Source organism: Kazachstania africana, chromosome 2, assembly GCF_000304475.1.
Source record: "Kazachstania africana CBS 2517 chromosome 2, complete genome".
In the NCBI taxonomy this organism is placed as follows: domain Eukaryota; kingdom Fungi; phylum Ascomycota; class Saccharomycetes; order Saccharomycetales; family Saccharomycetaceae; genus Kazachstania; species Kazachstania africana.
Genome location: NC_018941.1, coordinates 441,736 through 463,272, shown reverse-complemented (window position 1 = coordinate 463,272; position 21,537 = coordinate 441,736). Strand labels below are relative to the sequence as shown.

At 35.2% G+C, this 21,537-nt stretch overlaps 14 protein-coding genes and 1 non-coding gene across 15 annotated transcripts; 8 read left to right on the top strand and 7 right to left on the bottom strand.

Moving 5' to 3' along the window:
- Positions 1–225: 225 nt before the first annotated feature.
- Positions 226–2,715, top strand: UBP3 (mRNA-binding ubiquitin-specific protease UBP3; the record flags this gene model as incomplete). Its single annotated transcript, XM_003955621.1, has 1 exon — positions 226–2,715. The coding sequence occupies one exon, from the start codon at positions 226–228 to the stop codon at positions 2,713–2,715; it is 2,490 nt and encodes an 829-aa protein (XP_003955670.1).
- A 228-nt stretch (positions 2,716–2,943) lies between these two features.
- On the bottom strand, positions 2,944–3,480 carry SPI1 (Spi1p; the record flags this gene model as incomplete). Its single annotated transcript, XM_003955620.1, has 1 exon — positions 2,944–3,480. One exon carries the CDS (start codon positions 3,478–3,480, stop codon positions 2,944–2,946), a length of 537 nt encoding a protein of 178 aa, XP_003955669.1.
- Positions 3,481–4,293: 813 nt separating this feature from the next.
- Positions 4,294–5,217, bottom strand: PPH3 (phosphoprotein phosphatase PP4 catalytic subunit PPH3; the record flags this gene model as incomplete). Its single annotated transcript, XM_003955619.1, has 1 exon — positions 4,294–5,217. One exon carries the CDS (start codon positions 5,215–5,217, stop codon positions 4,294–4,296), a length of 924 nt encoding a protein of 307 aa, XP_003955668.1.
- A 188-nt stretch (positions 5,218–5,405) lies between these two features.
- Positions 5,406–6,515, top strand: PEA2 (Pea2p; the record flags this gene model as incomplete). Its single annotated transcript, XM_003955618.1, has 1 exon — positions 5,406–6,515. The coding sequence occupies one exon, from the start codon at positions 5,406–5,408 to the stop codon at positions 6,513–6,515; it is 1,110 nt and encodes a 369-aa protein (XP_003955667.1).
- A 39-nt stretch (positions 6,516–6,554) lies between these two features.
- Positions 6,555–7,247, bottom strand: SPT15 (TATA-binding protein; the record flags this gene model as incomplete). The annotated part of the gene is made up of 1 exon (XM_003955617.1): positions 6,555–7,247. One exon carries the CDS (start codon positions 7,245–7,247, stop codon positions 6,555–6,557), a length of 693 nt encoding a protein of 230 aa, XP_003955666.1.
- Positions 7,248–7,651: 404 nt separating this feature from the next.
- On the top strand, positions 7,652–9,469 carry SCC4 (cohesin-loading factor complex subunit SCC4; the record flags this gene model as incomplete). Its single annotated transcript, XM_003955616.1, has 1 exon — positions 7,652–9,469. One exon carries the CDS (start codon positions 7,652–7,654, stop codon positions 9,467–9,469), a length of 1,818 nt encoding a protein of 605 aa, XP_003955665.1.
- An 18-nt stretch (positions 9,470–9,487) lies between these two features.
- On the bottom strand, positions 9,488–9,751 carry LSM5 (RNA-binding protein LSM5; the record flags this gene model as incomplete). The annotated part of the gene is made up of 1 exon (XM_003955615.1): positions 9,488–9,751. One exon carries the CDS (start codon positions 9,749–9,751, stop codon positions 9,488–9,490), a length of 264 nt encoding a protein of 87 aa, XP_003955664.1.
- Positions 9,752–10,551: 800 nt separating this feature from the next.
- On the bottom strand, positions 10,552–11,802 carry DDI1 (Ddi1p; the record flags this gene model as incomplete). Its single annotated transcript, XM_003955614.1, has 1 exon — positions 10,552–11,802. The coding sequence occupies one exon, from the start codon at positions 11,800–11,802 to the stop codon at positions 10,552–10,554; it is 1,251 nt and encodes a 416-aa protein (XP_003955663.1).
- A 234-nt stretch (positions 11,803–12,036) lies between these two features.
- MAG1 (DNA-3-methyladenine glycosylase II) lies at positions 12,037–12,948 on the top strand (the record flags this gene model as incomplete). Its single annotated transcript, XM_003955613.1, has 1 exon — positions 12,037–12,948. One exon carries the CDS (start codon positions 12,037–12,039, stop codon positions 12,946–12,948), a length of 912 nt encoding a protein of 303 aa, XP_003955662.1.
- A 91-nt stretch (positions 12,949–13,039) lies between these two features.
- COX15 (Cox15p) lies at positions 13,040–14,485 on the bottom strand (the record flags this gene model as incomplete). Its single annotated transcript, XM_003955612.1, has 1 exon — positions 13,040–14,485. The coding sequence occupies one exon, from the start codon at positions 14,483–14,485 to the stop codon at positions 13,040–13,042; it is 1,446 nt and encodes a 481-aa protein (XP_003955661.1).
- A 386-nt stretch (positions 14,486–14,871) lies between these two features.
- EMP65 (Emp65p) lies at positions 14,872–16,221 on the bottom strand (the record flags this gene model as incomplete). Its single annotated transcript, XM_003955611.1, has 1 exon — positions 14,872–16,221. One exon carries the CDS (start codon positions 16,219–16,221, stop codon positions 14,872–14,874), a length of 1,350 nt encoding a protein of 449 aa, XP_003955660.1.
- A 473-nt stretch (positions 16,222–16,694) lies between these two features.
- On the top strand, positions 16,695–17,381 carry RTR1 (RNA polymerase II subunit B1 CTD phosphatase RTR1; the record flags this gene model as incomplete). The annotated part of the gene is made up of 1 exon (XM_003955610.1): positions 16,695–17,381. The coding sequence occupies one exon, from the start codon at positions 16,695–16,697 to the stop codon at positions 17,379–17,381; it is 687 nt and encodes a 228-aa protein (XP_003955659.1).
- Positions 17,382–18,303: 922 nt separating this feature from the next.
- KAFR0Btrna7V lies at positions 18,304–18,377 on the top strand. Its single transcript has one exon. It is a non-coding gene; the product is annotated as a tRNA-Val (tRNA).
- Positions 18,378–18,574: 197 nt separating this feature from the next.
- REX2 (Rex2p) lies at positions 18,575–19,588 on the top strand (the record flags this gene model as incomplete). Its single annotated transcript, XM_003955609.1, has 1 exon — positions 18,575–19,588. One exon carries the CDS (start codon positions 18,575–18,577, stop codon positions 19,586–19,588), a length of 1,014 nt encoding a protein of 337 aa, XP_003955658.1.
- A 470-nt stretch (positions 19,589–20,058) lies between these two features.
- GDI1 (Gdi1p) lies at positions 20,059–21,426 on the top strand (the record flags this gene model as incomplete). The annotated part of the gene is made up of 1 exon (XM_003955608.1): positions 20,059–21,426. The coding sequence occupies one exon, from the start codon at positions 20,059–20,061 to the stop codon at positions 21,424–21,426; it is 1,368 nt and encodes a 455-aa protein (XP_003955657.1).
- Between the last annotated feature and the right edge of the window lie 111 nt (positions 21,427–21,537).

Below are 21,537 nucleotides of genomic sequence, written 5' to 3'. Positions count from 1 at the left end.
ACATCAGAAGGAAAAAGAAAAATTATTCTAATGGATTTGAATTCAGTCACATCTTGAAGGTAAACAACAAAAAGAAGAAGTGTAGCCGGGTCTGACATTTATTCAAGAGGCCATTTTTTCAAATAGTAAGGTACCAGCTTTCTCGTTTTATTATTTTTATTTAAGTTCTTCGTTCTCAAGTTAAAACTGTTAAGTTATAAAATTTCTTGAAAAAAATCAGTTAAAATGTCAGAAAATAACGAAGAATCATACTCCATGTACCCAAAAACATCGTCTCCGCCGCCACCACATGCAAATATGCATTTTCCAATGTACCAAAGTCCAGTACCGATGTATGCTTATCCACAGAATCCCTACATGTATGCTACTGGACCAACGCAGGCTCCATCATATCATTTTAAGTTAATGAATCAAAATCAAGTGATGTATCAGAACGGAGGTTCTATCCCACAGCAAAATAGTACACCTTCCACTTTAAAAAAAAAATGGAATAATAACAACAATATCACTAATAATACAGGCACCAATGGAAGCACTAATGTTGCTAAATCTCACACTTATTATCCAGGTCAAAGTCAAGCATATTATCCTGCTTCTTCAATGAATAAAAACAACTCAGCCACTGCTGCATATGATCCATATAAATTTGATGTTTCAAAGATAAGTTATGAAGAAATGAAAAAAGATTTCCCAGTTTTTATCAATACTGATGCGGATGAATTTGTAAAGGCAAGAGCTAAGAGGCACGAACTTAGATTGAAAATGTTAAGTTCAAAGGAAAAGCTTATAGTCTCTACGAAAAAAGAAAAGAAGGAAGATAATAAAGTTGAAGTAGAGTCTAAAGCAGAAATAGAAGAAATACCAGAAATGGAAGAAACCACAATTGCCAGCGAGCTTGTAGAGGACAAAGCTGAGGAAAAGTCTTCAAAAATAGTGAAGCCAAAAGTACAAGAATCAGATGCATCACATAAGAAGACTGAAAAACATAAGAAGAAGGAGAAAAGAGAAGAAGAAGTTAAAAAATCCAATTCTACGACGCCTTCGCCAAGTGCTACACCTGTATCTACAGCAACACCGAGCACTCCGCCAATTGTTGCGCCAGCACCAACAAAACAACAACCTGTGACGAAATCATGGTCTGCCATCGCTTCGTCTGGTATTGCGAAAAGTAAACCAGCTTCCATATCAAGACCGGCGTCATCTAACTATAGTACCCCACTGCCAAGTCCTTTACATACGCCACAAAAGAAAGATACCAGGTATGTACCACCTTCTACGAAAGGTGCGGAACCGTTAGGTTCAGTGACGTTAAGAATGTGTTTTGATCCGGATTACATTGGATATGTACTGAAAAAAGATTCAGAAAATGATTTATTACCATTGAAATCAATTTTCCCTCGTGGTATTATTAATACCGCAAATGTCTGTTTCTTAAGTTCAGTATTACAAGTTTTATTGTACTGTCAACCATTTATTGATGTACTAAATGTTTTAAGCACAAGAAATGTTCATTCAAGAATTGCATCGTCTCAAAGTAAATTATTAGATGCATGCATTACAATTTATAAACAATTTGATAGGGAGAATTTTCTCGAAAGTAAAAAGAGACAACAATCAGTGGAAGATGAAATTGAAGATAACGAAAAGACACCAACGTATGGTAGTGTAATTGATGCTATCAACCCTGATGAATTTTATAGAACGATTTCAACAATTCCAAAATTCAAAGATTTGCAGTGGGGTCAACAAGAAGATGCAGAAGAATTCCTAACGCATTTATTGGATCAATTACATGAGGAATTAGTTGCATCAATTAATTTATTGAGTGAAAATGAAATTCAAAATATTTTGCAAAGCATCAATGATCAAGAATTGAAAGTTTTCTTTATTAGGAATTTATCTAGGTTTAAGAAATCTGAATTCTTAAACAATGCAAGTGTTCAGTTACAAGAATTGATTAGCAAGTATGGCAATGCTAGTGAAGAGAATGAGGAGGATGGTTGGCATGAAGTGAGCAGCTCTGGTAAACGTAGTAAGAAAAATAAGACTGCAGCAAAAAGAACTGTTGAAGTGATTCCATCACCAATTTCCAAATTATTTGGTGGACAATTCCGTTCCGTGTTAGATATCCCAAATAATAAAGAGAGACAATCGATTACCTTAGATCCATTCCAAACGATACAATTGGATATATCAGATTCCAGTGTCATTGATTTAGAAGGAGCATTCAAGAAATTTAGCGAATTTGAATTGATACCGTTCAGAACATCATCAGGAACCGATGTCGAGGCTAAAAAGCAAACATTTATTGATAAATTACCTGAGGTGTTATTAATTCAATTGAAAAGGTTTTCATTTGTGAGTAATGTTGGTAAGAGTAACGATATGACTAATTACAATGCATACAATGGACGTATCGAAAAGATTCGTAAGAAGATAAATTATGGACACGAACTTATAATCCCCTCGGAATCAGTTTCAAGCAATGCTACTATGAGTAATCGTGAATATTCATTGACTGGTGTGATATACCATCACGGATTAAGTCCCGATGGTGGTCATTATACTGCGGATGTATTACATTCCGAGAGTAAGAAATGGTATAGGATTGATGATGTTAATATTAACGAATTAGAAGAAGATGATGTCTTGAAAGGAGGTGAAGAGGACAACGATTCGAGAACTGCATATATTCTGATGTATCAAAAGAAGTGAATTTAATTAAGTAATAATAATAGCAATAATAATAATAAAAATACTAGCAATAATAAAAGAAATCATTAAAATTAAGAATAGAGTATATAATGATACAGATAAAAGAACAAATTTAAAAAGAAAGCAAAAACTTTTTCCCCCTCAAAATACATATTTTATTTTTGAATTGGAATTGGAGAACTGTCCTATTAGAGATACAATCGAGAAGAAAGAAATGATATTTTTGACTTAGAATAATAGAGCAGCGGCACCTAGAACACCAGCGATAGATGGAGCCATCAATTGGTTAGCAGCACCAGTGTGTACTTGAATGGAGCTGGTGGTAGCTGTTGTTGCTGTTGTTGCTGCTGTGGTAGGAGTAGTGGTAACGGATTGAACAGGGGTCGTTGTGACTGATTGAGCAGGAGTAGTAATAACAGATTGAACAGGAGTAGTAGTAACAGATTGAACAGGAGTAGTGGTGACAGATTGGACGGGAGTAGTTGTGACAGATTGAGCAGAAGTAGTTGTGTTAACAAAAGGTGGCTGAGACGTAGTTACTACTGGGCTAGTTACTGTTATGGTACATGGACAGTTAGTGATGGTTAGGGTAGTAGCGGAACTGACGGTAAAAGTTTCACCGTTAGTGATTATTGTAGTTGCGGATGGACAGAATGTTGTTATTGCTGTGACAACTTCAGTAGTAGTAAAGAAGCTGGTTGTGGTACTATTCCCAGCAAATGCTGTAGTAGCAAAAAGAAGAGCGGCGGCAGAGTTGAATTTCATTGATTTGTATGCGTATGTGTGTATGTAGTATTATTACAAGATTATTAAAAAGGATAAAGTGAGAGGAACGTGAAAAGAAAGAAATGAAAGACAGAGGGAAATTGAATGAGTTTATATACAATTTCATTTGATACTTTTAGAGTCATCGAGTCCCAAAATTTCACCAAAAAATGTTGCTGCCACTATACCTATTATTAATCAGTATTGAAAAACAACATTAAACAATGAGTTGAATAAGTAACTCCCCCTCTTCGGGATGACGACGAGTTATTTATAGACCATGTAAACTGACCAGCAGAGAGGATTAACCATAAATTTCTTCGAGCGTGGGGCTGTTCTTCCTCGAGCAGTTCGATGCACCTTGTGCTAAAAATAGATGACAGACAGAAGAATTAGCTGGGCGGCAAGTGTCGAAGTAAGGGAATGCGTACAAAGAGGGAAGAAAAGACACATAAAGAGCGGTTACATCATGCTGGTGGGGTGGAATAAAAACGTGTATCTTTGCTAAATGAAGGGAAAACAGGCACCTACTACGTATTTGACACTACCCTTTCCGGTATGTGTCGCGCATCCCCCACTTGCGTTTCCGATTTCGGAAACAAATGAATAATAAACAGGAAAAGGATTCACTGCGGTTTCCTTTCTCCGCAGCTCTTATTCCCCAAAAACAATGTAAATGCAAAACTCTATTCACCAAAAAGGGTATAGAGTCACTCTCAGAACGGAAGAGTATAATTCTATTTTCGTAAATGAATCACCTAGACTTGGGGGGACAAAGAAATTGAGTATTCGTCAATGTAATTTTAAAAGTTTTCACAAGAAGTAGTCCATTTGTGGTTGTTTCGTTGGGATTATCGCATTTCCAACACCATCCTGTGGTTGTACTGCGTCGAATATGGTGTAATTCCTTTCTAATTGATCGTCTATCTTCAGCACAGCTGCAACGTTCCCACATCTGTAACAATAGTTCGGCGCAGACCAAACTGTGACTAGCCCACCATCAAACATCTCCTTATAACCCTCCATAACCAACTGGTGCGCTCTAGCAATCAATTCAAATCCATTCGTATGTAAAAATTCCTCCACTTCGTTACTACCAAATAAAAATCCTGCTCCTCTTGGTGATAATGACCATTTATCTACATCGTCCGGGTCACTCCACAGCAAATCACACATTGCACCTTCATGTGGTACCTCCTGTTTTCTATCAATGGCCTTAATTTCGTTTATAGTACTCACATCAGGTGAAAGCCCACCATGAACGCAAAATATTCGGTTGTTTATTATCGCACCCAATGAAAGATAATCAAAGACTTCGCAACAGTATCTCCAAACGTTACTGTTTCCGTACTTTCTCATCACTTCATCGTAAAAACCATACACTTTCGTGATCTGCCTAGTCTCATGGTTCCCTCGAATTAAAGTTATTCTATCTGGGTATCGAATCTTGTAACAAAGTAACAGGAGAAATGACTCCAATGAATAGAATCCACGGTCGACGAAATCCCCAAGAAATACGTACCGCGTCTTCTCCACACCTCCACTCTTCTCAAATAACGTCAATAGATCGTGTAATTGTCCATGAATATCTCCACATATCGTCACGGGTGTGTCCACATGCGTAACATTCCCTTCGGTAATCAGCAACTCCTGGGACTTCAGGCATATGTCGTATACCCTCTCCTCAGATAAGTGCTTCCCCTCCTTTAGTAGTCTTATGGTCTTCTCTAACTCCATTATTCGTGACTTTGACCTATTCCTTTCTCACTATCACATTCATCATCTCGAAATTTTTTACCATTTTTTTTCTTTGTCTTGTAGACGCGTAAATTAATTCTCTAAGAATTGCCAAAAATTACATAGAAGATATGTACAAGGTTATATCAAGCTCAGATTCAACTTATCGCCAACCAGGAACCGCCAATATGGATGAGAATACTGTTATAGACTACGATTTGCTGAAAAAAGCCAATCCGTTGCTTTTCACTCAGGAAAGGTACGATGAATACCCATTAAATCCAATAGAATTGGCCCAACATCTAAGTACAAACAAGAACCAAACTTCCTCGACGGATTTAGTCAACAGAAACAGACCATACACAGATGTAGATACGCTCGACTACTTGTTCTACATGGATGATACAATAGAAGAAATCGATCTCGAGAAGAAACTCGCTTGCGAATTCGCAATCTTTCAAACCTCTCTTTACAGTAAGCAAAATTCAAAGGATACCACTGTGACAATGGATAAATTGTTGAATTTAGAAATAGGTTCAGATGAATGGTGTAAGCAAATGATTGCTCTTTTAAACTCAATCAATGGGACAAATTTAAGCGTGTCACGTCTAAAACATTTCACGAAAAACCATAATGATGATATGGAAAATAATAGTAATGAAAAAGATGATTCTACATCATTTAAGAATGATCAGATGGAAATAATACAAGAAATAACGTCATACCTTCTATCAAATTCGATTAAAAATGGTATAGAATTGAAGCCAAATATTACTGACGTTGATGATCCGTTAAAATTTTTGAAAAGTAATATCGATTCATTATTGGAGGTAAGTAAATCAAACACAATTGTCAAAAATCATGCTGATACAAATAATAAAGTTGATGAAATTAATACAGCTTTTGAAGATTTGAAATTGGCTCATAATTTCCTAACTAAACAGTACGAACATGACAGATCAGAACATTCAAAGGATGTCGAAAAGCTAAACAGAACAAATAAGGAATTACAAGAAAAACTATTACAATATCATTCGTTATTGACTAAAAATGAAAATAATACTGATAACACTCGAAGTACGTCAAACTCAGATTTATGGAACCAAAATATACTTAATTCACCAGATCTGAATAGCAGTAACCATACAAGTCCTAACGGCTCATATTCTCTTTCAATAATGAGAAATGAATTTAAAAGACTTCTTATGGACACACAAAGAAAATATGAAACTGAACTTGAAAATGAGCGTAAGTTCAGGATTGAATTGGAAAAAAAATTGGACTCTTTGGAAATTTAATAGAACGTTGTATATATATATATATTTATGTGACTAAACTTACATTTTTCTAAATTCACTCAGCACAGGATATATGGCTTCAAAAGCTTGATAGATTTCTTCTCTTTGCTTTGCACCAGTTAAGACGATCTTGCCTGAAACGAAAATTAAAAGAACAATCTTAGGCTTAACCATTCTATAAATTAAACCGGGAAATAATTCAGGTTCATACGATGAGAAAGTACCGTGACTGAAAGCTAAACCTTCTAATCTTATTGGAAATTTAACGTCACATGATCCAACAATATTTTGTATCTTGAAATCTGTAAATTTGGCAGCAAACCCAATTTTCTGTATAATTCTCGCATATTTTCTACTTGCTAATTTGGAATCGTCTTCACTCTTAGCACCAGTAACGACCATCTTACCTGATGCAAAAATTAACGCCGTAGTCTTTGGTTCTCTAATACGCATAATCACGGCAGCAAAACGTTTTGGGTTATATTCTGCATTACGTGCATGTAACGCCACTGTCTTCAAATCTAATCGACATCCCAAATTTACAGTAGCAACAATATTTTGTAAGGTAGGTACTATACCAGATGTTGATGAACCTTCCTCCTCAATTGGTTCTTCCTTCATTTTCATATCCTCTTCTTGTTTTTCTTGGCTCTCCCACACTTGTCTGGTATTTGGATCAAACACCAACTTATTTGCCTTCTTAAATTCTTCTAACCTTTCTTGTTCGGACATTATTGAGCCTTATTAATAGTTATTTTGCTTGTCGTGCTATCGCTCTCGAAGTGTTCTACTTTCTAAAATCTGCTCCTTTCCCGTTCTGAGACCTGGCCTATTAGTTACTATGTTTACAACGTGTCAAAGATCGAGATATCCTCCTTTCTATGTCCACTGAGTGCTCCAAATGTATGTATTCATTCAATATTTATATCTTCAAAATATCAAAATCTTGCTTTTAAATTGATATTTTTTCGTTACTGAAAATTGTTCGTGCCGGGTAATGCTGGGAACATCACACTCATGAATCAATTATATATTGATATATAGATAGGCATAAGCACTGCTGAGATATTATGCATGTCGCTTGAAGCTGAAATAAAGCTAGCATATTGTGAATTGAGGCTGCTACCAGTATTATAATGAATGTTAATCAGTTGCATGCATTGGCTATGGAATATAAATCCACCGCATATGCTCATTCTACTACTATAGAATGTGAATCTGAACTCACAGAATACTTTACGCTGATTAAAATGTCCGTTGCTACGTTAACATATATCAAAGCGAAATGTACTATTAGTTTTCAACAGGAATTCCAGATCACGATGGAAATAATTGATATTTTACTCAATGAAACTTTCAATTTTGATTTGGTGGAGGACCACATCGTGGAAATGAGAGAGAAACTACGTAGTTATTCAAACGTTACAGACTACATCCTGATGTTGGATTTCGTTACGTTATATACTATACCATTGAAAAAGGAAACGAAATTTCAATACAATATTGCATTGAGGAACTGTGACCAGTTATTGAATGAGCTAGATCCCAGTACAAGTTGGTTTAAAATATTTAAATACGTTGATTGCTGTCTTTGTATGAAACTAGGGAAGACAAAGAGGGTCATCAAGAATTTTAACGAATTGTTGGCGCTGGATAATATTGAAAATATTTCACAGTTTAATACATTCATCTTACTTTCGTTTATTAATTTCCATCTAGAACAAAGATTACCCATTTCCGATGAACTTCTAGATAAATTGAACAATAAAATAAACAGTGAACTTGTTGGTGAAAGGTTGTTCGTATGGAAGTTAATATTACAAATGATTATTAAAATTTATAACGACGAAAACATCACTAATAATTTGAATGCTTTTAAGGAATTTTTCGCTTCAAATAAAGACAAGTTAACTATTCATGATCCATCTGTGACTATCACCATGGAGAATAACCTGTCCTTCCAAATAACGCATCCAGGTATTTTCAATTATAAAGATTTGAAAAATGTACTCTTATTCTTACAAAGTATAAGTTATCTAACAAATTGCTACGATCCAAATTCCAACTTCTCGACTAAATTTTTACCAAAAGTCTTCAACACAACTACAAAGTTGATTAAAGCAATTGATTGCAGTGATAAATCAATTTCATTCATCGATTTTAAAGTAAATTGGTATAACGATATCCTTTTGCATTGCGAATTTTACAAAATTTGGGAAAATTTACTCTTAAATTCTAATATTCAGAATAATATGAAAAAATCACCATATACTGCTTTACTTGATGCGATATCAACACAAATTGATAGTGGTGAACAACGAAATGTGCTTGAAGCCTATTCAAAAATGTTTAACAAGAAATCAGTACCAAACGAGATCAAATTGATTTGTTTACTCAATTCATACACTGTTGTGATATCAAAGATAAGCAAAACGAACTCGAATATCGAAATTCAAGAATATATAAGTACCTGTAACGAAATCTGGGCAAAGATTAATACAGTAGTGAAATTGACAGATATACAGTATAATAATGTTTGGGATTGTACAATTACCATATTGTGGATAATATCGCATTTTGAGGCATTTACTGAGAATCCATTACCAAGTACAGATGGGGAAAAGAGTGAATACATCACAAAATTGAATCATTATTATGAAAATAACAAATTACTGACAACCGCTGAGAATGTTATAAAAAATGAGGCAGCAAGATTGAAGAAAAGTTTACTTTTACAAATATTGATCAATTATCTCGGAGGTAGAATCATTGAAACAGACTTAAATCAAATTTATCAAATCTCGCACGTATGTTTCAAGATCTCGAAGCTGCAGAAGATGAAAGGTATTTCCTATATAACAGGCTTATGGCATCTGATGAACTGTACAATTGCAATGAAATCGAAAGAAGTTGCCATAACAAAGGCAAAGTTAGAAAGCTTACTATCAGATTAAATTAAATATATCACCAATCTATATATCCTTTTTGCCACCTGGCACTAACATATTAATATTACCACCACTTAGTAGTAATCTGCCGTGATGTTCCATAACCAATTCATTTTCACCATTGTCATTTACGATATATTCTTTAGCATCATCAATTATAACATTAACAAAATCATCAAAACCAACCAAAGTACCTGTAAACTCTCTGTTAGATTGCAATATTATCCATACAGGTTGATTTATTGTCTTATCAATAACTTCTAATGGTAGTACATCTGGTAGACTCATCTCTTTTATTGGCTTTTGTTCTTTTTGTTTTCACCTATATAGTGTTTTGTCTAAGTCGATTTTATTTCATTTTCCTTTCTTAATGCTTTCCAAGAAAAAAAAAGACCAAAAATCTGGTGTGAAAATTGGAAGACTTAAAAGTGAGTAAAGAGATCCAAAAAAACGATTCTTGCCATATTCGATGAGTGACGGATGTTCAGAGTGCTAATTTTGATGCTAATAGACGAAGGTTTGAGGAAGTTAACTTTCTTTTAGATGAGACCCGCTTAGTTTATCATTTCGTACTAGCCAATTTGTTAATGATTTTGTAATCTCTAGTCTTGCCTTTATCTTTAATACGATGTAGCTGGCTTAAATGGTAACAGTAGTGAGGGGCAAATCCTTCAACAGTAAGCAGGCAGTTGCATAATATATGGCGAGAAATACCATTCTTCTATATGTCGTATGCTACCGCCGCACGTGAATGTCTACATGTGGTCTATTTACTTTAATGTAAAATTTGAGGGAACTACATGGGAGTTGTAACCATTCTCGGCTTATCACTATTGGTACAATGATCCAGAGTTGATAATTTATACTCATGTCATACTAAATATAAAATGTCTAAATGATTTTTAACATTAAGAACTACATTAAACAAATAATTAAACTTCCAAGACAGTACATTTGTACTTTGCCATTACATTGTATATGCTTTTTCGCTTTTGAAGAAGTTCTTCAATCATTCCATAAGGTTTTTACACTTTCATCTTTGAGAAAAGTATTCACTGTGAACAATTTTTTATGATACTGTTTATGGTCTAATTGAATAAAAATGACGCAGCAAAGTCTGCATTACCACCAGTTGCATCCAAAGCCTTTATTACCTCATTTCGTGAAAAACCTAGATCCATTAGTTGTTTTATGGTATTTTCGGGGTATGTGTTCGCATGACTTGAAGTAGGAACAGTTGATGGCGTTGCAACTGCCCCTGGTTGTGGTGCGTTTATTTGCCTAGTCTTCGTGGCGGAGGTACCGGATGTTTCGCTGGCTGATTCTGTTGACTTGAGGGTGTTTGTAGTGGCAGATTCGAAATCTTTTGGAATGTCAGCTTCCCCTAAAAATTTAGTTTCAACGCCCGCTATCCTCAATACGTTTTTTTCCAGATCAATACAAGCTTGGTGCCTCTTTAGCATATCCAACCCAATTAAAAGATCAATCTGAGTGTCTAACACAACAAAACTACTTGGAATATATTGAGTTTCAATTCTAATTTGTGCTTGGTGAATTCGCCCCAATATTTTACCTGTACCGACACCGTGAGCTTCACCGATAAATCTTTTATCGATCAATTTGGACAACCCCGTTTGTTCTGCTAGTCTGCTTGACATGATGGTCATTTGAGCACCCGAGTCAACAAAGGCCTTGACAGGTTGGCCATTGATCTCTAAGCTAATGTATAACATTGTTACTGTGGCAAAGACTTCAGGGGTATATTCGTAGGCGTTTCTTAACTGTTCATCAATGGCCCTTTGATTTATTAATTCATCTAATCTTTTCTTGTTTTCAGGAGTTTCAGGATCATTCATCAATTTGGTATATTCATCCTGAGGAATGCCAAAGGGATTTGATTGTAATTGTGCCGTATCAGCATACCGTCTTTGTAAAATAACTGGACTTAAACGATCAAAAAATAACTGTCTATCCTGTAACATCTGTTCCAAACCGGGAATTTGAGCCGTCAGTTGTTGTCTCAAGTATTGATTTTGTAATAACTCACGCCTAAATTGTTCAACGTACTCTTCATCATTCAATTCACTTGGATTTACCACGGTAATTCTATTTCTAATCAATAATAAATCATCGTCAACTATCTGAAGATCCTTAAGAAGCTTATCCTTATCATCATTAACATTGAGAATGTCCATATTATGATACAGATCAGACTTGTTTGTATCAAATCCACAATCGAGTTCTAATAATGCGATTAAATCTGATAGAGTCATGTCCTCATTAACTTCAACAGGGCCATAAATCTGTTCCGTCACTTCGTTAGAAACCGTCAAATTCATATTTATCTATATCGCTTTTGGAACACTTCTAACTACCTTTTTTCACCTTCCAAGCTCCTTATAAGCCTTTTTATATATCTTCAGAATTTGATTGATTATCAACAGTTTTCCTCCCGCCTCTCGCCCTTTCTTTTTCCATCGATTTCTCGAGAAAGGTGTCGAAGATTAACACATTACATAATACAATATGAGGTGAAGCAGTTTATATGTAGCCCCGTTCGAATCTGCCTGGTGATGAAAAGAACACATGATGACACCGTGAAGGAAGAAGAGGGAGATTGTGAGAACCAATTGCCTGTACAGGTGGAAGATGAGCCCATAAGAACCGAACTCTCTGAAGAGTTTTTGAAGAGACATTCAGATTTGTTTGGTGAAGCCTGTGCATTTATAACCAAAGTGGACCCAACATTGATTGAAACAATCGAATACAGTGATTTCCCACTGTTCAAGAGACCACAGGATGGTGAGAAGTCCACTTTGGCTTTGCAGGACTATTTTGTAAAACTGGGTGGGGCTATCATTGGACAGCAGATTAGTAATATAGCTGCTAAAAACATAAGAGGACGTTTCTGTGATTATTTCGGCGGTATCTTTCCCTCATATAAAAGACTATTAGAGACGTTGGCTGTTCCAGCCCAGAAGGCTGAAGTTAAAGCCTGTGGGTTAAGTGCACGTAAATTGGAATATTTAGAGTCACTTGCATCTTACTTTGCCGAAAATGAAGAACATATAACTGATTTATTCCATAAAGGTGATGAAAACGATCAAGAAGTAGTAGATGATCTAGTGGGGGGTATTAAGGGGATTGGCCCATGGACTGCGAAGATGTTTTTAGTAACAGGACTAAAGAGGTTTGACGTCTTTGCACCGGAAGATGTTGGTGTTGCAAGAGGATTTTCCAAATATATATCCATGAAAGATCCAAAATCAGTGGCAAAATACAATTTAAACAGGAAAGGTGTAAAGAAGAGTAAGATCAAGCATAAGAAGACAAATTGGAAAATTTATGATGATGACGTTATGGAAGAATATGCTAAGATATTTTCACCATATAGAACTATTTTCATGTTCATTTTATGGAGATTATCAGGTGCCCATATAGATGCAATGATCAAAGTTGAAAAAGAGTTCACTTCTGATTCCTAAAATTCAATTTTCTTGGAATTAGTATATACAAGTGAGTCTTTTATTGTGTTAGATATATACAATGTTATTAGATAATAAATTATTCTCCCAATTATTTCGAAGCCAGCTTTGCAGTTTCAGTTAAAATTTTCTTACTGATTGAAGGATTATTAACTCCTGCTTGCTTGATAGAAACATTGTTTATGATATTTTTAATATTAGCTCTGGGTTTCCTCAATTGATTGACTAATATCAAGGCACTGGTCACTAACGCCAAGGCACCAGCTTGATGGGTAGATGCCAAATGCACTGGAACGTAATACCATAAGGTACAAATACCAAGACAAAGTTGCAAAGTAACTACACCCATCAACGTATGGACATTCATCTGCGCATTTCTGGGCATAATTTGCTTCTTTTTGATTGCAACCATATGTAATGCTACCACACCAGTAAATGTCGAAATAGCAAAAATTCTATGGATTAATTGTACCGTTGTAGGGTTTTCTAATAAGTTTCTCCACCATAAATCACTCTTATCCTCTCTACGAGCAAAATTGTCATCGAACAGTTCACGGTTACTTGGAATCCACGTCTCACCCATCTTCGGGAATGTATTATAAATCCACCCAGCATCTAGGCCTGCTACCATACCACCACTCATGGCAGTGATAAAACTTGCAGCTAACATTATGATTGAAAATTTCCTCATTGAGTTTAAAGAAGAACTATTAAGCCTTTTGAAAAGTTTCAAGGCACTATCAGGATTCTTTACCCACTTATTCTCCTTTAAAATGTCGAGACCGGTATATAACATACCCATGTATAAGAAAAAAGCCGCACCTAAATGAGTGGTTAATCTGTATTGAGAGACAGTTGGTTTCGATCTTCTTTCATCTAGTTGTTCTTGATCTAAACCCGACTTGACCATCCACCAACCAATGAAACCTTGTAAACCTAAGATCGAAGTTAAATACAATAGTCTTTTATTGACATGGGAGGAAGTTCTCTTACGAACAGCAAAATAAATAGCAGGCGCAATAAAGACTACGCCTATGGCACGACCCCATAACCTATGGACCCATTCCATAAAAAAAATGAATTTGAATTCATCAAGATTGATATGTGAATTTAATTGCTTGAATTCGGGTGATTCCTTATATTTTGAAAATTCTTCTTCCCATTCCTTTTGGTTCATTGGAGGTAATGTACCAGTCACCGGTTTCCACTCTGTGATACTCAACCCTGATTCAGTTAATCTTGTCAAGCCACCGAGGACAACGATGCCAAAGACCAATCCTGAAGTACCGATTAACCAATAGGCAACAGTATTGGAGGTCCGAGTAGTTTCGGCAGGGGATGGTACCACGGCATTGTCTCTTGGAACAGAAGTAGAAAAAGAACGAAAATTGTAACCCACTTGTTTCGAAAGTTGAAACTGGCACTTTAACAACTTATTAGCCTTCAATGGTTCCTTTGAGAACGTTACTGGTAATTTTGATAAATTAGGGAATGTTCGGTGCGAAATATTTCTTTGCAAACCTCTCTGAAGGAGCATTCGCCTAGAAACATTCAGTATCCCAGAGTTATCGAGCAAAAGATTCCTGAACATCGCGATCGCAGTGATTGAGATGAATCCTACTAAGCAAAATAGAGTTGTGTTAGTCGAGGTTTTTATTTTTGCTTGACTTTGATTAATTAAAATCTAGTACTCGCGTTGAGATTTATTACGCGTTGACAAATGGCCTGATAAAATTAATGTGCAGGCGATACATGGATTTATCGTGAGTATAAATGGCAAATGCTAGATTTCCTATACATAGGATGTGCAACATATGTGTATATAATGGGATATGTAGTAGACTAAAACTTTTGATTTACATGTGTCGTGAATATAATCTTTTGTGTATGCAAGGCGTCGATTGATTGCGTCAAAGTGGGTTTTTACCATATTCTTTTGGAGACCATTTTATATCTTGATACACTTTCCAACGAACCTGCCCCCTTACAAGTACCTCCGTTTTGCAGTTGTCCAACATTAGCAGAAGAAGGGGCCTTGGTCTCTACAGTCTTCTCCGACATGTCAGAAAATATAATCTCTCTCGCTTGATGATCCATCTGTCCTCTACCATCACTGACAAGGCCAGGGACAAAATCATTAGCTGATACGACAGTGTTGTTTTGCTTTTTTGTCCAGTCGAGCTCTATTCTTTTCTCCCACTTCACTAAAATGGTATGAATGGAAAATTTGAGGAAACTTAGCGCAATAAAAATTATCATGATAATGAAGGAGCTAACCAGAATTGAAGTTAAAAAAGATGAGTGAGATGTGTGTAACATCTGATGGATAGTTGGACGGATCATAACAATCGAAATTATAACGTATGCGGGGAGTGGTAGGCCCAATCTATCTTGATATTTACGAAAACTTGTTGAATGATCTTTATACATGATGTAATAAAATTTATCGTACATTATGGGTCTTATCCTATTGAATTTGATTATGTATGCATGTTTAATCCAATCGATCAGTATTTCACTTCCTACAAAAGTGATCATGGGAATCCACAATCTTGGTACTAGGTTGAAAATTGAAAATTCATTCTTAATTCCGAAGGACTTGAACATGTTGAGACTTAGTGGCATGGCACTAAAATTTCTGATAATTATTATCAATAATAAAATGACTAATTTGAATCTTTCTACGGTATCAGAAATGGTGATTTGAAATAAACCTTCTGTATCAAATTTTTTGAAGACTGAAGCCTTTATCTCTGCAAATTGTATCGATAATAATAATGTTAATAATGAGTTAGAATATGAATTTACTGCCACATTTAATGCAATAGATTGGTATATCAATAGAAACCCATGACAGATTAGATATAGTGAACATATTGGGACTAATAAAATCTGCTTGTATCTATAATGGACGTCATGATTTCTTTTTGACAGTAAGACTGAAACCAAACTTTGTCCCATGGTAGAAAGCATCTTGTCAGCGATTTCTAATATACTAAAAAGCATGTATAGTTTCATAACACTTTGTCTCTTTACTTTATGATATACTTTTGACGTGTCTAGTCTGCTCAAAACAAATGAAGATACAAGGATCATAAACAATGTCAGTCTTTCCTTATATGTCTTTCTAATCCAGCTTGAAAGATTGGGCTTTCTGCAAAAATCTACCACTATTTTCATGGGTAACACTGTGAAATAGTAGAGAAATGAATCAAATGATGCTAATAGTGTGTATAGCATGAATTTTTCTACGTGCAATGGTATTTTTACCATATTTAACAACTGTTCCAGTTCATGATTATACGTGTCAATATATTGACCATCAGCTACTTCTGATTGATATGAATCATCATCTAATAACTGAAGATATAGTTTCGAGACTCTTTCAAATAGGTATATCTTCCTCCTTGTATTTTTTTCTTAATATTTCTAGCAGGTCCATTTACCCCATGTCTGCTCCTAATTACAGAGCCAGTCATGAAAATGATAATTGATGATTATATCTTCTTCTATTGTCCTAACCTGTGGTGAACAGCAGGTCAAAGTGGTCTCTCAATGCCTTTTATGCTGCCATTACCAGTTGGAAATAAATCTTCAAAATCGATGTGTATTTTTTTTGCGTATAATTCAATGAAAAAGCCGAAGAAAGAAAGAAAGAAAGAAACTAGTAGACATATATACAGGTAGACGACCCTCATCCAATTAGGCGTATTGGCTGTCAAAAAATAGATCATTCACTTCAAGAAATGAGTAGCGTTTCTGTGCAAACAATCCATGAAAAAGTTTTAAAGCCTTTCCAGAAGCATAGACAGCTGTCTATAAGGGAATCCGAACTCTTGATATTAGAGCTGCTGGAGCTGTTATGTGACACTGCCTTGGAAGATGAGCTATCTTTGAAGTATATCGCTAGATTCTTAACTCCTGAGACATATTCTGACTTAGTCGAAGAGAGAAATATAAACAACAGATGTGGGTATCCACTGTGCACAAAATCACCCGAAAGAAGTAGAATTAAGACTAATAATGCCAAAATTGAGAACTTTCTTCTGGAAAATAATCCTTATGCTTATCTTTCAATGTATTGTAATAAGTTCCATTTCAGATGTTCTCAATTTTATCAGTTACAATTGTCTGATGAAGCTCTGTTCACTAGAGTAGGTATACATCTTATTGTTGATACGATCCCTAAACAAGGTGAAGAAAATACAGTCACCCTTTTTGAAGAGCTGCTAAGAGAAAGAGCTACTAATGAAGATATAAAATCATTGATTTCAAGTCTGAAAAAGTTAGGGTTGCAGGGCCATGAGGGTGATGCCAACAAGGAAAATGAGGATGAAATCTTAGAGCAAGAGTTATCAAAGTGGTTGGGAGAGATTAATATCGTAGAAAATGAAAATCCTGATGTTTTGGGTGATCTAACGAGGGAGGACTGAGAATTAAAATGAATTTATTCTTATCTGATAATCGCACGAAAAAGCTCCGATTAGCAGGAATATATATATTTTAGCAGCACTTCATTGGCATATCTATCTAAAAGGAAGGTCATAATAAGAGCAGAGAACATAATACATGGCGAGTCTTCAGAATATAAAAGTGTTACATATAGTTTCTCACGCACCCCACTTTGTAGAGGTCGTTGTGCTGCAAGTTACTTACGGCTAGGGGTCATGTAAAGGCGTATGCTCGATGTTAAATTATTGAATCATTTATTTTTGTCATACAAATTTCTCATCTTGAACATCACAGTGCAATTAGAGAGATTTATTTTTTTCACTTGCATCAAGGTCACAGGATGACAGTCTGTCGTTGTGGTCTTTTTTGGCAAATTCAGAAGGCACTCTATTCAGTTCACTAACATGAGGTGCTGTTATCTCTTATACGAGGATTCTACAGTTAATTTAAAGGACTTGTTGAAATATTTGACTGGATTAACTAATTATTTAATAAAGTTATCTTACACATAGTAATTGACATTTTTCCGGCATCTGGAATATTTCCCATAAATGGCTAAACAGTAAAATAATAAAGGATATGTTCTTCTAGATCAAAAAAATATTTACATTTACTTCAATCAAAACAGAACGCATCCCATTATTTGATGATGGATAGAACAAAAGATATATATAATCTATAATTAATCTTTAACTTCTACCAAGAAGTAAAAATTTCGTAATATGGTATAGTTAAAGTACATAACTTTTTATCCAATGTATATCTCAAAAAAATGAAGTGGAATGACTTTGAAACAACTGGTAAAGGGACTTTCTATCAATTTTTCAGTTTTGATGTATCCCATTTGAGGATAAATGATCTTGTTATAGGGAAAGAAAACACAAGAAAAAAATAAGAAAACACGGTTTCGTGGTCTAGTTGGTTATGGCATCTGCTTAACACGCAGAACGTCCCCAGTTCGATCCTGGGCGAAATCAATTTTTTTTGCTCTTACTCTAATACAATAGTGTATTATTATTCGGGATTTCTTTGGCTATCATGAACAGTAAACTTGGAATAATCTCCATTACCTCGCTCAATCGTCATAACCACCACCACACCTTCCTTCATTAACAGTTCATAAACAAACCGCGCAAGATTTTACCAGTGAAAAAACTAACAAAAAACTTCATCGATGTTCTTAAAGAGTGTTGTAAAAACTAAAGCTTTACGACTTCCATCAGCGCGCAGACTGCTTCCTTTTGTAAGTCAATACTACAGACGTCCTTCTTTGAGTTTATGGAAGATGAGCCAGCAAAATAGTTTGTCTCCTTTTGAAGAGAGAAATAAGATTTTCAAACCCATAGTTTGGGTCGATTGTGAAATGACAGGTTTAGACCATGTTAACGATCGTATTATCGAGATATGCTGTATTATAACGGATGGGAACTTAAATATAATAGATGAGACTGGTTATGAGAGTGTTGTCCACTGTGATAAGTCAGTCTTAGATAACATGAATGAATGGTGTATTGAACATCATGGGAACAGTGGTTTGACTGCTAAAGTACTCGCCAGTGATAAGACCAAGGAGCAAGTTGAAACTGAGTTGTTAGATTACGTTAAAAAATATATTCCTGAGAAAAATACGGGTATCTTAGCGGGTAATTCTATTCATATGGATAGATTGTTTATGTTGAAAGAATTTCCAACTGTGATCGATCATTTATTCTACCGATTAATTGACGTCAGTACTATAATGGAAGTTTCGAGGAGACACAATCCTGATCTGGCTAGCGTTTTCCCAAAAAAGGAAACCGCACATACTGCAAAGAAAGATATTCTAGAGAGTATAGAGCAATTAAGGTGGTATATGAAGCACTACCTGAAAAATACCGAGGAGACTAAAGCATTTGTCGAAGTTGCTGCTGTGGAGAAGAGAAGACTCGAACAAGAAGGACTGGCGACATTATCTGACAGCACCGTCAAAGTAAATCAAAATATCACTATCGAAGTTGAAACTGAAGAAACAACGATTGATGTTGTCAACGTAGACATTGAGACAAAAAAGAAACACAAGAAGAAGAGTAGCAAGAGGAAAGAATCAAAATCTAGCGATAAATCTAAAAAGAGGAAGAAAGAAAAAGAAGATGACAGATCCTCTTCAAAATCCAAAAAGAAATACAAGAAAAAGTCTCAATCTTCTTAACCACCACCATCTTCCTGTCCCATACTGAAATAGATATAAAATATCACTTATATATATAATCCAATCAATATGCATTATCTTATAAAGTATGATTCTATTCTCATGGCAACCGTTACACAGCCATTCTTCTGTATAAACGGGAAGAGAGTACGACGTTTTTTTTTCTTCTCTGGTCTTTTTGCCAAACGAAAAAGCAAATGCGAACTCAAAAGAGTTCGAAAAAGAAGAAAATTTATATAATGAATTTCTCAAAAATTTGCAATAATTGCACAATTCCAAATAGTGAGAAATTAAGACAATCTCTATCATAATTTAGCGTACTGTAATCTAGATTTAGAAGATTATAATCAGGTACAGCTGGTGTCGGATTTTTGGTTAAAGTTTCTAAACTATCATCAACTTAAGGTAAGCGTAATTTTTTTTCCCATAGTACTTCCCCTTATTAGTGCAAGAAATAAATTAAAGTAACAATGGCTGATGAAACTATGGACACTGATTATGATGTTATCGTGTTAGGTACCGGTATTACTGAATGTATTCTATCTGGTCTTTTATCTGTTGATGGTAAGAAAGTTTTACATATTGATAAGCAAGATCATTATGGTGGTGAATCTGCATCAATCACTTTATCTCAATTATATTCAAAGTTTAAACAAAATCCGATATCTAAAGACGAGAGGGAATCTAAATTTGGTAAGGATAGAGACTGGAATGTTGATTTAATTCCCAAATTTCTAATGGCCAATGGTGAATTAACAAATATTTTGATTCACACAGACGTTACCAGATATGTTGATTTCAAACAAGTCTCTGGCTCTTACGTGTTCAAACAAGGTAAAATTTATAAGGTCCCGGCTAATGAATATGAAGCTATTTCATCTCCATTGATGGGTATCTTTGAAAAACGTAGAATGAAGAAATTTTTAGAATGGATTAGTTCATACAAAGAAGAAGAGTTACAAACGCATCTAGGTTTAGACCTAGATAAGAATACAATGGATGAAGTTTATTACAAGTTTGGTCTTGGAAATTCCACAAAAGAATTTATCGGGCATTCAATGGCTTTGTGGACAAATGACGATTATTTACAGCAGCCAGCAAGACCCTCCTTTGAAAGAATCTTGTTGTACTGTCAAAGTGTTGCCCGTTATGGCAAATCTCCATATTTGTATCCTCTGTATGGTCTTGGTGAACTTCCACAAGGTTTTGCACGTCTTTCCGCAATTTATGGTGGTACTTACATGTTAGATACTCCAGTTGAAGAAGTACTCTATTCAGAGAACGACGAAACTAATGGTAAATTTGAAGGTGTTAAAACAAAATTAGGTACGTTCAAGGCTCCATTAGTCATTGCAGATCCAACTTATTTTCCAAAGAAATGTAAATCAACTGGTCAAAGAGTTATTAGAGCAATTTGTGTTCTCAATCATCCTGTTCCAAACACCAGCAATGCTGATTCTTTACAAATCATTATTCCTCAAAGTCAAGTTGACAGAAAGAATGATATCTACATCGCTGTTGTTTCCGATGCACATAACGTCTGTTCGAAGGGCCACTATTTAGCAATCATTTCAACAATTGTTGAGACCGATAAGCCACACATTGAATTAGAGCCTGCATTTAAATTACTTGGGCCGATCGAAGAAAAATTCATGGGTATTGCAGAACTATTTGAACCAAAAGAAGATGGTTCTAAAGACAATATCTTTCTTTCAAGATCATATGATGCCTCTTCTCATTTTGAATCAATGACCGATGATGTCGAAGACATTTATCTCAGAGTCACTGGACATCCTTTAGTTTTGAAGAAAAGGGAGGACAAGGAACAGCAACCATAACCTAAATACGTCTGAAATGTAAGTAAGTATACTATCCATTTTACCTCTATAAAATATAAGATTTTTGTCAATTTTGTTCATGATTTTAAAGCCTAACTTATTTTTTCTCAT